At 37.3% G+C, this 14,971-nt stretch overlaps 1 protein-coding gene across 1 annotated transcript in view; it reads left to right on the top strand.

The window, feature by feature from the left end:
• Positions 1 to 14,971, top strand: part of Fbxl5 (F-box and leucine rich repeat protein 5) — a 40,474-nt gene that overhangs the window by 14,408 nt on the left and 11,095 nt on the right. The window contains exons 5-9 of the mRNA XM_031342132.1: positions 2,964 to 3,146; positions 5,682 to 5,807; positions 7,785 to 7,933; positions 8,821 to 8,903; positions 9,733 to 10,455. Of these exons, the coding sequence (XP_031197992.1) occupies positions 2,964 to 3,146; positions 5,682 to 5,807; positions 7,785 to 7,933; positions 8,821 to 8,903; positions 9,733 to 10,455 (1,264 nt within the window). The remainder of the gene's footprint in view (positions 1 to 2,963; positions 3,147 to 5,681; positions 5,808 to 7,784; positions 7,934 to 8,820; positions 8,904 to 9,732; positions 10,456 to 14,971) is intronic.

The raw sequence follows: 14,971 nt of genomic DNA, 5'->3' as shown, positions 1-14,971 counted from the left end.
TGTTGACATTTTGTTATAGATTCTGTTCAAGGAATAATTCAGGTCAGGGTCATACTGTGGGCACTTTAAACCATTCTCACATAAAGCTTTAATTGAAGACAGTAGTTTTTATTTAGTAGAATTTAGTGTTTATAATATTCTTTGATCTAGGGTTGGGTCACAAGTAGTGTGGTGTTTCTTGAGTGAATTTGTATGTATAAAATGAGTATTATTTTGACCAGTGAACATTTAGGACTGGTGTGTTCAGAGTAGTATTATAGTATCAGCCAGCTTTCTGAGCTCCCTTGATTATAGTGACAGGTTTAAAAGCTTTTTCTTTATTTTTATTGTATGTATATGGGTGTTTTGCTTGTATGTGTATCTATGTACCATTTGCATTTAGTACTTGGCATATGCCAGAAGAGGGTGTCAGATCCTCTGGGACTGGAGTTACAGTTGATTGGATGCTATCAGATCCTGTGAATGGAACTTGGGTCTTCAGGGAGAACAGCTAGTGTTCTTAACCTGGGCCATCTTGCTAGCCTCATAGTAGCATGTTTTATTTTTGAGTATTTTTTTTCACTTTTCAAAGTCAGTTAATTTATAAACATTGTCCTTGACTTAGGTTTAACGTAGGAATTTTGGGCTTTATAATGGCGTGAGAGTAATTTATATATTTCAGTTTTGATTTTGACCCTTTTTCTATGATCTATCTCACGTGATGAATAGAAAATATAGCCGGGGCGGTGGTGGTGCACGCCTTTAACCCCAGCACTTGGGAGGCAGAGGCGGGTGGATTTCTGAGTTTGAGGCCAGCCTGGTCTACAGAGTAAGTTACAGGACAGCCAGGGCTACACAGAGAAACTGTCTCAGAAAAAAAAAAAGAAAAAAAAGAAAATATAAAACTTTCTAAATGTCCAAATGCTAGGCAGGAGTAGTGAGCCATGGTTTCTAGTCAACTGTGTGTATTTCAGGGATCAACTATGTTGTTCATGTTGTCCACAGAGAGCAGTTGATGATCTACAAACTCAACAGCTATCGTGGTTGCTAGGTTAGGAGCACTTTTGTTCCTGCACATATGGAACTTAGGATGAATTCGTTGTGAGTTAAGGAAAGGAACATTTATACTTTTAGTTTTATCCTCTGATGTTTATCATTCTCTCAGTTTATCTCCGGTAATGTTCTGGGTAGTGAGTGTGAGAGAGAAGCAAAGCAAAACTTTAGTCATTTTGAGAATGCACACAAGAAGATAAAATAGATGCTTATTTCTTCTAGTAGACTTTATTTTTATTCATCCCAATCATTTTGCTTTTTTAAAACATTAAAAAAGCAGTTGGTTGTAGACATGGTTGTACAGACCTTTAATCCCTGTGAACTAGCCAATCATGTATGACCACACTGATCCCTTTGTTCCCTCAGACCTTTTCCCTATATAAACCCCTAACTTTCAAGCCTCGTGGTCGGCTCCACTATCTCCTGCATGAGATAGGTGTGGTGCTGAACCAGAGCGCCCTGAAAATTAAAAATATACCTCTTGTAATTGCATCAAGGACGGTCTCTCGTGATTCCTTGGGTGTACGTCCTCCCGAGATTTGAGTGGGGGTCTCCCCCAGGGGTCTTTCACCTGCACTTTGAAGGCACAGAAGCAGGCAGATCTCCAAGTTTGAGGCTAGCTTAGTATGTATAGCAAATTCCAGGCCCACCAGGGCTACATAGACAAAAGACAAACAAAAGAATACAAGTGGTTGTCATCCTTCCTCTAGTATCATTTCTGCTTCTAGATTGGCAGTGGCAATGTTAGTCCTGTAAAATAGTGTATAATTTTTTGAAATTGGTATTTTTCCAGTATTAAAGTAGTCAGATTCATGTTTAAACAAAAACAAGTTGAAACTGATTAAACCCATAAAGTTTATGAGCTTTAGTCTTGAAATACAACTTGTGCCCTGGGTACCATGCCAAAGCCTGTTAAGTCTTGTTTAATTGTAACTATAAGATGGAATTTAAAAGCGTCACACACATTTAATTTTCCTTCTCCTTCAAAGCAAATTATAGCTAGCTGCACTATGTGTAAAATATTTGGCACTTTAAAAGTGGCAGTTTAAAGTAGTTTGATCATATGTTTCTATATTGAAGATTCTTTGTGAAGACAAGCCATATTACCCCCCACCCCTTTTTTTTTTGGCCATTTTGAGACAGGGTTTCTCTGTATAGTCCTGGCTGTTCTTGAACTCACAGAGTTCTGCCTGCCTCTGCCTCCAGAATGCTGGGATTAAAGGTGTCACCACTGCCTGACAAATCCCAAATTCTTAAATAGTACCTAACTCAGTTTATCATAGTACCCCATGTTTGTTTTTTCAGAAAAATGCTAACATTATGAGATCATAGGAAGTTGTATCTTTCTAAAATACTTAATAACAAGATTTCTTATTAGTGCACTAGGGAAATTTGTTTACCAAGTAGGCACATAGCTTAAATAGGTTAAGGCATTTGTTAGAGAAAGACCTTTTACGGAATGTCGAAATTAGAGGGACACAAGGAAGGAACTAACAAGAGCCTTAGTGCATGAAGAGAAAATGTGAGCATGTGTGTCATTTACCAATGCTTTGTAGATCTCATAATCTGGCTGAGTATACGCTTGCTGATTTAAAGCAGTGTAACCTGTTTGGTTCCTTTTTCAAATGATGCTGCTTATGCTACAAAGTGAGCATTGTTTTTTCTATGACGCCTTTGTAAGAGGAAGTCAGTTCTGTGTTCATTATTGTAGCTCCCACTGATGAAGTATGATCTGGGCTGTGATAGTTTAACCCCACAGGTTCTTAACAAGTTCAACATCCCCATGTTACCTCTAATACGTGTTATTTCCTTTTCACATGTTGCAAGCAGGAAGGAATTGACCTCAGGCACTGGCTTTTACTTGTGATTGTAATTTCTTACTGTATTTGCTCATGTAGCCGTACTGTTAAAGATTTTCTTTTTTATTTCAGAAGCGGAAGTGTCAGAACACTCCACAGGTATAACCCATCTTCCTCCTGAGGTAATGCTGTCCATTTTTAGTTACCTTAATCCTCAAGAATTGTGTCGGTGTAGTCAAGTCAGTACTAAGTGGTCTCAGCTGGCAAAAACAGGATCTTTGTGGAAACATCTTTACCCTGTTCATTGGGCAAGAGGTAGGTAAATGGGACTTTGAATTTGTTCAAAAAGTATTTCAGTCTCTTTTTAGGCAAATGGTAACAGTCATTAATATGTAATGCCAGGGAAGGGAAACGTTGAGCGTTTGACCAAAAAATATATTTTATAGTTGTTGTGGTTTTAGTATACATTTTAGAAGAACTATTCATGATGAAGTGTTTGTGAGTAAATTATTAATAGCTGTTATTTCCTTTAATAATGAGGAAAAATGTCAGATTGTAAAAACTGATAAAATGTTGATAATTGTTGAAGATAAAAAAATAGGTACACAGAAATTCATTGTACTGTATCTTTGTACATATGACAATTGTTGGAATTTTTCATAGCAAAAGTTTAAGATAAATGAAATTGATTTTTAGAACTGTTAAGTAATTATGTTATTTGAGTATTTTAAACATAGAATCAGTTCTGTGAAATATAAAAGTGAGATACATACAGTTTTCCTTAGGTCATGGCTTAAAGGAACTGACTCTGGTTTTGTCTTTAACATAGCTTTTTACAGTTATGGTTAACGTATTGCTCTTTGAATCACATTAGTTACATTGCACTAAGTTACTTTCACATATGAAGGTTTAGAGAAACTTCTCATGAGTATGTAATACAGTCATGACATATTTACAGCTATTGTGTACTACATTCTCTTGCCACTGAATTAAAACAGTGTCTTTTAAGTATCATCTTCAAATTTTCCCCTTATAGGGAATTTTGCAATGGAAATATGTATTTCTTAAGAAAAATTTGACTGACTTAAATTATGAGTCTTATTTAAAATGTCTATTTGATAAGATGTGTAGCTCCTTTTTTGTTTTTTTTCTTTTTGAAAGACAGCTTCTTCTCAACTATCTTACTATGTGTCCCTGGCTGGCCTGGACCTCACCCAGCTCCACCTTCTTCTTCCTCTGCCAGCACTGTGCTTTGAATATTCTGTTGCCTAACCTGACCTTTTAATTTCTGTCCTCCTGCATCAGACTCCTTAGTGCTGAAATTAGAGGCACTTGATGAGGCAGTATTGAAATAAGCTGTTCTTAAATATTTAGTGTTTTAGAAGTGATCAGAAATCTTAGTTTTGTATGGATTTATTTTTCAGTTACTTGTAGGATGGTAAATTTGAGTAAAACGTCAGATACGGCACATGAATGAATCAGGTTTTTCTTGTTCAGCTGTTTCTAATTAAGAATTAAGACATTCGAATAAGGGTTTGAATACTATCAAAGGTGATAATGCTCATTTCATCAAGCCACTGCATCGTAAATATGCAACTGCACTTTTTTCTGTTTTTAACATATTTAGACCAAGCCTTTGGTTAAAAACTCCTTTTGTTTATGATATTTCTTTTTGTTCCTGTCAAGGATAATGCTCATTTCATCAAGTCACTGCATCATAAATATGCAACTGTACTTTTTTTCTGTTTTTAACATATTTAGGCCAAGCCTTTGGTTAAAAATTCCTTTTGTTTATTATATTTGTTTTTGTTCCTGTCAGGGATATTTGCAATATCCGGAGACATCTTTGCTTGTCTCGATTCTGGTTACTGTGCCATCATCTAGTGCAGTGGTTCTCAGCTTATGTGGCTGGGACCCCTCTGGGGTTGCATATCAGTTATGCATATAAGATATTTATATTACAATTCATAGCAGTTCTCAGGTAGCAACAAAATAATTTTATGGTTGGAGGTCTCCACAACATGAAGAACTATATTAAATGGCCATAGTATTAGGAAAGTTGAGAACCATTAATGTAGTGGGCAGAGGCCTATGTTGCTACTAAGAATGTTGTAATCCATCGATCAGCAATTTATGTCAAGTAACTACCCAGCTTTAGATGTCAGTGGCATCTAGGTTGGGAAATCTTAAGGAAGATATAATTTTAAGAATTTAATAAATTGATTATTATTTTCTATATCTTCGTGAACATATAGTACACGTATTTTGATTGTAGGAGCTTTCATATATGATTTTGCTTTACCTCAGTGTGTCCCCTGTCTTCTGTTCCTACCTACTGTACATTGCTGACCAATCACTATAGAGAGGCTAGCTGTCTTCAGAATAGGGCTATTGCTGGAAGTCACAACAGTGAAGAAAAGATTAGGTTATTTCTAGTAATTTTAAAAATTGTACCTATAAATACTGATAATTACTTTTTTAAAATCAGATTATGCTTAGAAACCCCATTATACTAAGTTTTATTATAAACTTTATAAAGAGTAATACAGATACATGGCAAGTATACAGCAGATTGTGTAAGCTTCTCAAGTTCTTTTTTTTTTAGTTTTAAAGAAAGATTACTCTGGGAAATACTTACTGTTGGTTAATAATTAGTACTATTAATTAAACCCATATAGTTATAGTTCTTTTTGTATGTTTTAAATTGAATCCTTTGCCTATATGTGTAGTTCTTTTTTAATCACAGATATTTCTAAAAATAGCCATTGCCTGAAGTTCAAATGTGAATAGGAGATTATAATGACCTTCTATCTAATTTGACTTTGTTCCTCTTGTCCATTCACTGTGTAGGTGACTGGTATAGTGGTCCTGCCACTGAACTTGATACTGAGCCTGATGAGGAATGGGTGAGAAATAGGAAAGATGAAAGTCGTGCTTTCCAGGAATGGGATGAAGATGCCGATATAGATGAATCTGGTATTTCATGCTTGGAATAAAAATTATTACATGGTGTTTAAATAATAGGCATTCTGGTTAATAATTATTAGGCCTTAAAATTCATGTATTTTATGTTTTCTAAAGACTTTAAAAGCCTCTCTGAGGAATTTGAAGGAATAATAAGTAAATTTAGAATTTCTTGTTAGAAGTATTTTTTACAAGAGAATGTTTTCTCTTTTTAATATTAGAATTACAGAATCAGAAACTGATGGCTATTTTTGTGTGGAAATAAACTATCTTCATTATAGTGCTTTACAGCTTACAATATGTGGCTTAGGAGTATTTCGGTTAATCAGTTCATCAGCATATATTGAATCATCTGTGGTTAAGAGATGGGAGCCTGGATGATGGTATGTTTGTTTGTAAAGTCATGTCACTTGCCTCAAGGCTGTTACAGAGTTAAGAGGTAATGTGCATGAGACTATGGGTGGGTGTAGTGTAGGGTAGAGCAGTTGTATAACATGTATAAAGCCCTGGGTTTAGTCTCCAACACTACAAAAAAAAAAATTCATACATGTGTTGCACAGTCTTGGTCCATCCCCATTAAATGCTATATGAGGGATGGTCTGAGAGTGGATAAAAATTTATTGCTTCTGTTAAATAAATAGAAGTAAGGGAGAATTTTGAATATATGATGTCTTTGAGGTATACAATGAGAATTGCTGTAATAGAGATTCACAGTGATGGTTGGGACTGTAGAGGAGGAAGACAGATTGTGTCTTAGATACTACTTTAGATAATTTTTAAAAGATCATAAAATAGTGAAAATTTATAGATGAGAAATTTTCAGAAGTTCTTGTTTATAAAGCTAAAATAAGCTGGTCTGGTAGAAGATGTGCTTGTGTAAGAGACTAAGGACTACAGTGATTACTATTACTACTCCAGTAGTGAATGTGGTTCAGATTTTTATGAATTGGAGAGGACCCATTTTGGTATGTCTCGGGAGTTTGGAAATTTGTTTAATGAGTCAGATATTAGTTAGCTTCAGTTATATGCTTCTCTGTGGCAGGCAGTAGAAGGTGTAACTGTAGTGTATTTTTTAGTAAATAAAGCATACCTATACAGAGAGGGCCACAGGGAAAAGAATGAATTAAGAATAAAAGTATAATGGAATAAGTAATGTTTGCTGACGTGATTTTTAGTGATAAATATATTGTCCAAGTTAAGGAAGAATTTGAGGTATTTATAAAATATTCAAAGTCAGTAAAATATTTTGTAATTACTCTTTTCACATAGCTTTCTTTTAACCACTATATTTAATTGTATTTTAAACAAATCCTTAATATATTAAGCTACTTTATGGTTTCATACATTCAGGCTAAGAGTTTAGATAAATACAATAAAGATAGAATCCTGAAAAGTGATACAAATTTTAGGCCTATTTATAGTGTTTGGGTTTTTTTTTTTTTTTTTTTTTTTTTTTTTTATCAAGTTGGAATTGTAGGAAAAGTTCTTTTCCCTAATTTTGGGGCTCGAATTCAGGTTTTCATTCATCCTGTAAAACAGTCTGCTGGCAAGCTAAACTTGTAGTTTTTTCTTTGTTGTTAAAGAAGTATTCCTTGTTATAGACATCCAAGCTTTATAAAAATTACTATGTGCAAAAGGCCATGTTATGTTTAACTTCTTATGAGCTGAGGTGTCTTTTGCTTGAAGATTCATACTCATAAGGTTAATGGAGTTGTTTCACATCTAGCTCTATGTCCTTTTTAACTTGGTAGAATAACTTATGTTACTTAATAAAAAAAGCCAAAAAATTATAGATCATTTATTCCTTCTCTTGAATAAGTTTTACAGTTCTTTGACTATTCAGAACGTTTCCTTGTTGCCAGAAAGTGAATCATTTTCAAAAGTAAGGGTGGTATAGAATATTTCATATTTAGTATTTTGATGTATCCTTTTGGTGGCCTACTTATAATTGCTTTATCTAGTTCTTAGATGTTTGAATTCATTTTACAGAAGAGTCTGCAGAAGAATCTGTTGCTATCAGCATTGCACAAATGGAAAAACGTTTACTCCATGGCTTAATTCATAATCTTCTGCCGTATGTTGGTACCTCTGTAAAAACTTTAGTGTTAGCATACAGCTCTGCAGTCTCCAGCAAAATGGTATGTACAAATGAACACTAGCTTGAGTATTAAGAAGAATAGCAGTGAGACAACTTTAGTTTACTTGTTAATGCTTATCTAAGAGGGGAAGAGTAGAGTGTCTTCCCATAGATAGGAGTACACTGTTTGCTTTTATATAATTTCATTTCTTAGGGAATTGTTGGTAGCCTAGGAATCTTGCCTTTGTTATAGATAAGGGAACTAAAACTAGTCAGCTAAGCGTTTACTTGGATTTATAGATGTTAAGTGGTGAGTCTTAATTCTATATGGTTGATTATAACATGTAAGGCATGGCAAGATGCACAAGTCAGATGAATTAGTTTTATAACATTATGACTTCCTACATATAATCTCCTTGAATATCCCTTTAAAAGAATGATTTTTCTGGGTCTAATTTCTAAGAAACTTTAAGAAGATGGCTAGAAATGTGGGCCCAGGGATTGGAGAGGTAAGGCTCATTTGGTAAAGTGCCTTTTGTGCAAGCATGAGAACCTGAGTTTGGATCCCCAGAATGTATAATGACATGTATTTGTAACCACAGTGCTGAGGGCCAGGAAGAATGGGTGCAGAAACAGGCAGATACCTGGTGCTTATTGTGCAATTACACTAGCAGAACCTATGGCTTAGAGTTCAGTGAGAGATTGTGTGTCAGAAAATGAGATGGAGGAAGACACACTGGATTAGCTTCTGGCCTCCACATAAACCTCACCAAAACGAAATTTGAGCAGAGTGTAACTATTTTAATGCATTCTTGGAATGATTTTTTTTTCTTTCAGTATGTATGTAGTAGACTTAGGAAAAACCACTGTGTTATATTTATCATTGTCTGTTGCTTATCTAACTGAAGTTCCCCCAGGTCCTCATAGTGGATTTCCTTTCCTTCATAGGTTAGGCAGATTTTAGAGCTTTGTCCTAACCTGGAACATCTGGATCTTACCCAGACCGACATTTCCGATTCTGCATTTGACAGGTTATTTATTTAAATATCTAAATATAATTAATAAAATAAAACAAAACCAGCAAAAAATTGTCTGCTTTCTTGTTTACATAAATGCCGTTTACTTATCCTACTCTGCATTGCTACTAAGTCCCTGCTGTGTATGGTGGTGACTTGATGGGACCTTCTCAAGTTTCTTCCCTTTGTTCACATGTGGCAGCTGATCCAGAACACCAGTACTTGCCATTTGTATGTTTTATCTAGGCTTACTAAGCTTGCTTTGTAACTGTTCTAGATCAGGATTACTGTTCTCAGGGTTTTATTCCAGATTTAAGTGCCTTTGGGCAGAGCTCCTTTTTAATGTAATTCATTGTTATTTGGTTCAGTACCAGTCTGTTCAAGCCAGGAAATGATTCTTCCTTGGAGATCACTAGGTTTCTTGTTATTTTAGCTCCCCTTTCTTCACAGTTCTGATAATCCTACTTCACAGGGAAAGAGAGAGGATCTTTACCCATTTCTAGATTTTGTTTCTTCTGTATCTTATGCTATAGCAACTCTGATGTGTGTGCTACCTCTTTAACTGCTTACTGTTTAGTAGAGGAAACTTAAGTCTCTCCTTCCTTCCTTCCTTCCTTCCTTCCTTCCTTCCTTCCTTCCTTCCTTCCTTCCTTCCTTCCTTTTTTCTCTTTAATTACCTGTCTTAGTATTTTTTTTCTTATTCATAGCGCTTAAAATACTCCCTGATGATAGAAATTCCAGAAATGTTTAAGTAATGATTTTGTATTTAAAGTAGTGCTCATGCCCATCTGTATATATAGTTGAGTGCTTTTGAGGAATGTAATAGTCTTCTTCTCTTTTGTAGTTGGTCTTGGCTCGGTTGCTGCCAGAGTCTTCGGCATCTTGATCTGTCTGGATGTGAAAAAATCACAGACATGGCTCTAGAAAAGATTTCTAGAGCTCTTGGAGTTCTGACATCTCATCAGAGTGGCTTTCTGAAAAGTGCAGGCAAGGCTACTTCAACTCCATGGACAAATAAAGACATTACCGTGCCATCCACCACACAGTATGCCTGTTTGCACAATTTAACTAATAAAGGCGTTGGTCAAGAAATAGACAACGAGCACTCTTGGACTGAACCTGTGTCTTCTGAAAGTTTTACTTCTCCGTATGTGTGGATGCTGGATGCTGAAGATTTGGCTGACATTGAAGATGCTGTCGAATGGAGACACAGAAACGTTGAGAGTCTCTGTGTGATGGAAACAGCCTCCAACTTCGGTTGTTCCTGCTCTGGTTGTTACAGTAAGGACATTGTGGGAGTAAGGACGAGTGTCTGTTGGCAGCAGCATTGCGCTTCTCCAGCCTTTGCATATTGTGGTCATTCATTCTGTTGCACAGGGACAGCTTTAAGAACTATGTCTACACTCCCAGCGACTTCTGCAATGTGTAGAAAAGCATTAAGGACTACATTGCCCAGGGGGAAAGACTTAATTTATTTTGGGAGTGAAAAGTCTGACCAAGAGACTGGACGAGTACTTTTGTTCCTCAGTCTGTCTGGATGTTACCAGATCACAGACCATGGTCTCAGGTGGGTGATCAGCTCTAGTTATTAGGAAATGGATGTATTCACAGATGAAATATTACATTCCTGATCTAAGTTTTTCACTTGGTTTTTTTTTTTAAGCAAGAAAGTTAATCAAGGTTTGTTATGAGTATTGGAGCAATAGTGCTTCTGATACCAACATGAAGTTTCATTTTAGTCAGTTCAAATACATTGTGGAATATAGAGGAATATACATTTAGAAGTTTAATTGCTTAGTAATTGGACACATTACATTTTTATAATACAATTTGGTAGACAGATATATAGGTTATAATCTCAAGGATATGTTACAGAAGTAAATTTTATATTGAGGACTTTGTCAACCATGTCTGTTGTAGTTTAGTGTGATTTTATACTGTGAAGTGCCTATAAACCAAGTTTGTGCACTTGCTGCCGCTGTTGTTGAGACACTGTTAGAAAGTAACCTTGGCTGGCCTGGTGCTTGCCATATGGACCAGTCTAGCTTTGAACCTGAAGAGCTCCACCTAGCTCTGCTTCCTAAGTGCTGTGATTTCAGGCAGCACTTACTGCTTATTTGAGGCAAGGTCTCATTCTCTCCTGGTTGCCTTCATACTTGCTGCAATCCTACTTCCCAGCACCCACATGGGAGCTCATAGGAGCTTGAAATGTTCTGAAACTCTAGTTCTAGGTGACCCAGTGCTCTCTTCTGTCCTCTGCAGGACCAGGAAGCAATTTGGTGCACACATCCATACAGGCACACTACATCCAGTTTCAGCGTTGCTGGACATCAAACCTAGACCTTTGTGCATGCCAGCAACTCTAGCAACTCAGCTGTGTAACATCCTAACTCTATGAGCTCAATCTTCAGTATAGTATATTAGTTGCTCCAACCCTTTTATAGTGGAAAGAAAAGTGGGAGTAAAGTGTTTAGTATCTCTTCAGAGACTGAGAAGCAGATCTCAGCAGCCAGGTCTTCTTTATGCTGGAGAGACCCACTTAGAGCTATTAGGTTATGAATATTCTTTTTATTTTTATATTTATTTTTAATTTTGTGTATAGGTGTATGTTTTTGCATTTGCCCATATATGGAGGTGCCTGCAGAGGCCAGAGGCAGTGAATCCTCTGGAACTGGAGTTATGGTTGGTTGTGGGCTGCCTGATGTGGGTGCTGGGAACAGAACTTAGGTCCACTGGAGTTAGTACTCTTTTTTTTTTTTTTTAAAGATTTATTTATTTATTATATGTAAGTACACTGTAGCTGTCTTCAGACACCCCAGAAGAGGGCATCAGATCCAATTACAGATGGTTGTAAGCCACCATGTGGTTGCTGGGATTTGAACTCAGGACCTTCGAAGAGCAGTCAGTGCTCTTAACCGCTGAGCCATCTCTCCAGCCCCTGGAGTTAGTACTCTTAATCTCCAATCTGAGTCATCTCTCCAGCCCCAGTTATACAATGTAGTATAATGCAGAAACATATAAACCTATAGTTTAAAATAAGCTGAAACAGTCAAATACTTTAGTATTTCATGGTTTTTAAAGCTACCGTAAATAGAATTACATTCTAAATTTCCTTTTTCAATTTTTCATTGCTAGTGTATAGAAAATAATTTGGTTTTGAGACAGGCATTCACCATATAGGCTTCCCTCAAACTCTTATTCCAGCTTCCCAAATTCTGGGGTTGTAGATGTATGCATGCCCTCATGTGCACAAATGTTTAATAACGGAATTGGTTTTTACGTGTTGGTTTGTTACACATCTGTTTTGCTTAACTTTTTAGCTCTAACTGTGTTTTGTATGTGTTTTTGTTTTGTTTTGTTTTGGGTTTTTTTGTTTTGTTTTGTTTTGTTTTTTGACTCTTTTTCCCCCATAAGCTAACCCAGGATCTTGGATATGTCAAAGTGCTCTTCAATTAAGCTATCCCCTTAAGTCTTTAAGGGCTTCTACTTGTATCATTTAAATTTTAACTTCACTGTTTGGATGCCTTTGTTTTGCTTATCCACTTGTTATGACTAAACTTATAGTGTTTTAACATAAATAGAAATGACAGTGCAATCTTAGTGACCATAGCTTTGTAATAATTTTTGAAATTTGTCTTCCAGCTTCTATTATTTCAGATTGGCTCTCTGGAGTCTCTTGATCTTAAATATGAATTTTAAAGGTAGTTGCATCACTGAAAAGCGTACAATGAGTCATAAAAGCTGTGCCCAGGTCTCCCTTTTATCTTCCACAGTTATTTACTGCCTGTGTGATTATGGAAATTGGCCTTAAGAATCTTGAGCTGAGTCTTATAAGTGTGGTGAACTTCCTGCATTAGTTTTGTGAGTTTACTAAGTCTTCTGAGCTTCTCCCTCTAGGAGAGAATGTTTGATTCATCCTATACCTACATCCCTGATACTATCTGAGTTTTGGAGGCCCTGATGTTATCTGAGTTTTGGAGGGGTTGATAAACAAATCTGGTCTTTTTCCTCCGTTTATGTCTGAGCATTCATTATAGCACCTGCTACAGTGGCAGCTATCACTTAATCCCAGGAGCTTGACAAATTCTGAGTATCTGAAAAAACTGCTTAAAGTTTTCCTCCATGACTAAGATTGACAGCCATACAAATATTTAGGAGAATCCATAACACATTTATTTAAACAAAACAGTAGTAGAGGCCTCACTGGCTGCCAGAACATAAGAGAAGTAGCTCACTTCTGTACTGTGACTTTTAAGAGTACTTTTTCCTCTGTGTGTAAGGTGCTTCCCTTCAAACTGTTTATATCTCTTTGTGGGGGTTCATAGGTGGAGTGTGAGTAAGGGATTTATTTAGATCCAGAATCCCAGGTAGACCAGGCTGACCTCAGATTTACTTATGTATTCACAGCTAGCCTCCTTGAACTCCTGATGCTGCTGTCTTGTCTTTCTCCAGTGCTGGGATTATAGACCTGGAGTGCTTTTGTAGGAATGCTGGGTATCTTGTTACCTCCCATGAATTTGGCAGGGCAAGCTTATGTTGCTTGGTCTGGCTCAGGGTAGGATAAGGGGGGATAAAGCTGTGTACTTGCTTTCCAGGCCTGCTTCTGGTGCTGGCTCATGGGCTCTGACAGGAGCCTCTCCATGGGCCACCCTTGGCTGCTCAAAGGGCCCTAGATTGGGTGAATAATTTTGTCCTTCAGTATACTTTTATAGGGGAGAAATTACAAAGTTTACTATAGGGAAGGCGAATGCCCCTAGAACTGTTCTTTTTCATTCACACCACTCTCATTAATTTAATTTAATTGTTCTTTCATCTTTTTGGTGAGCCATACACTAGTCATGCACCAAACCTTCCAGAGACCCACCACCAGGACAGCATTTGTCTTTGTCATTTTTTTTCTATTCTGACATATCTTTAAGAAGCAGCTGCAGAGATGCTGTATTTCAGAGTGTAGGCCTCTGAGAGCAGCTCTAGAATCAAGTTCTGAGTTTACACTCTCAGAACCTGTGTGACACTTGAGTCTTAGAAGAGGAATGTCTGAGGCAGACTTGGTTTCAGATGAGCCAAAACCCTGGTGTCTGGGGTAGAGAGATGGCTCAGTGATTGAAAGCTCTTGCTGCTTTCGAGTTCAATGCCCATCACCTACATGATGGCTTACACGAAGTCCCTAAGTTCAGTTAGTTCCAGGGGATCTAATGCCCTCTTCTGGCCTCCACTGGTACCAGGCATGCACATGATACATAGACGAATATTCAGGCCAAACACTCATAGATATAAAATAAAATAAAATAAAATAAAACAAAACCTAATGTCAGTGACTCTGAAACACCCGTCAGCACCATGGGCCCAGGGTCGTAGGTTTGCACAGAAGACAGTGTGCCATCTCAAACTGGGAGTAGTATGACCACTTAGGATGACCAAGACACTATTTTCTCTGGAGGCAGGGTACTATTTCGCCTCAGGTAGGGGACGTAATCATGACTAAGGCATTGACTCCCTGGACGTCGGAATCATGGGCCACCAGGGGTGACTCTGATCACAAAGCCTTAGAGGTGGAAGGATGCCATGACTCCTTCCCTCTGGAGCAGGACAGCAGTTGTTCTTGGTTTCAGAACTAGATAGTGCAGTTGTGTGGGTTGGAGATGGGGCACAGTGTTGGCTCCCTCTGCATGTCACAACTGTGTGATCACTAGGTAGCTGTCAGTTGTGTTTAATGCCTGTGAGGACAGTAAGTGTTAAAGTGGTTGCAGGGCTGCTAGCGGTCCTTACTTTCCTTTTACCTTGAATAAGAAGTCCGTCCTGTTTGCTGGCTCGGGGATTGCGCTTTGGAGATGAGATGTTTTCTTCCATTGTGTATGAGGACACCCCAGGCTCTTTGCTCTGCAGATTTTCTAGTGCAATGGTCCTTCTTCTGTGTTGGTTTCATTAAAATATAGTTTCTATTGGTTGTCTTGGCTGTCATGTGGGGAGGGGCCATTTGTTAGGGGCATTTATTTGGCTATCTTGCTGACATCCTCTAAAAGTTCTTAAAAGTCATTGTTGACTAATTCTACCATCTTTATAATTTATTGCTGTATGTTTCT

The sequence above is a fragment of the Mastomys coucha genome, unplaced genomic scaffold (genome assembly GCF_008632895.1).
Source record: "Mastomys coucha isolate ucsf_1 unplaced genomic scaffold, UCSF_Mcou_1 pScaffold22, whole genome shotgun sequence".
Taxonomy (NCBI): Eukaryota; Metazoa; Chordata; class Mammalia; order Rodentia; family Muridae; genus Mastomys; species Mastomys coucha.
The sequence above is the reverse complement of the archived record's forward strand: the minus strand, read 5'-3'. Positions and strand labels throughout refer to the sequence as shown.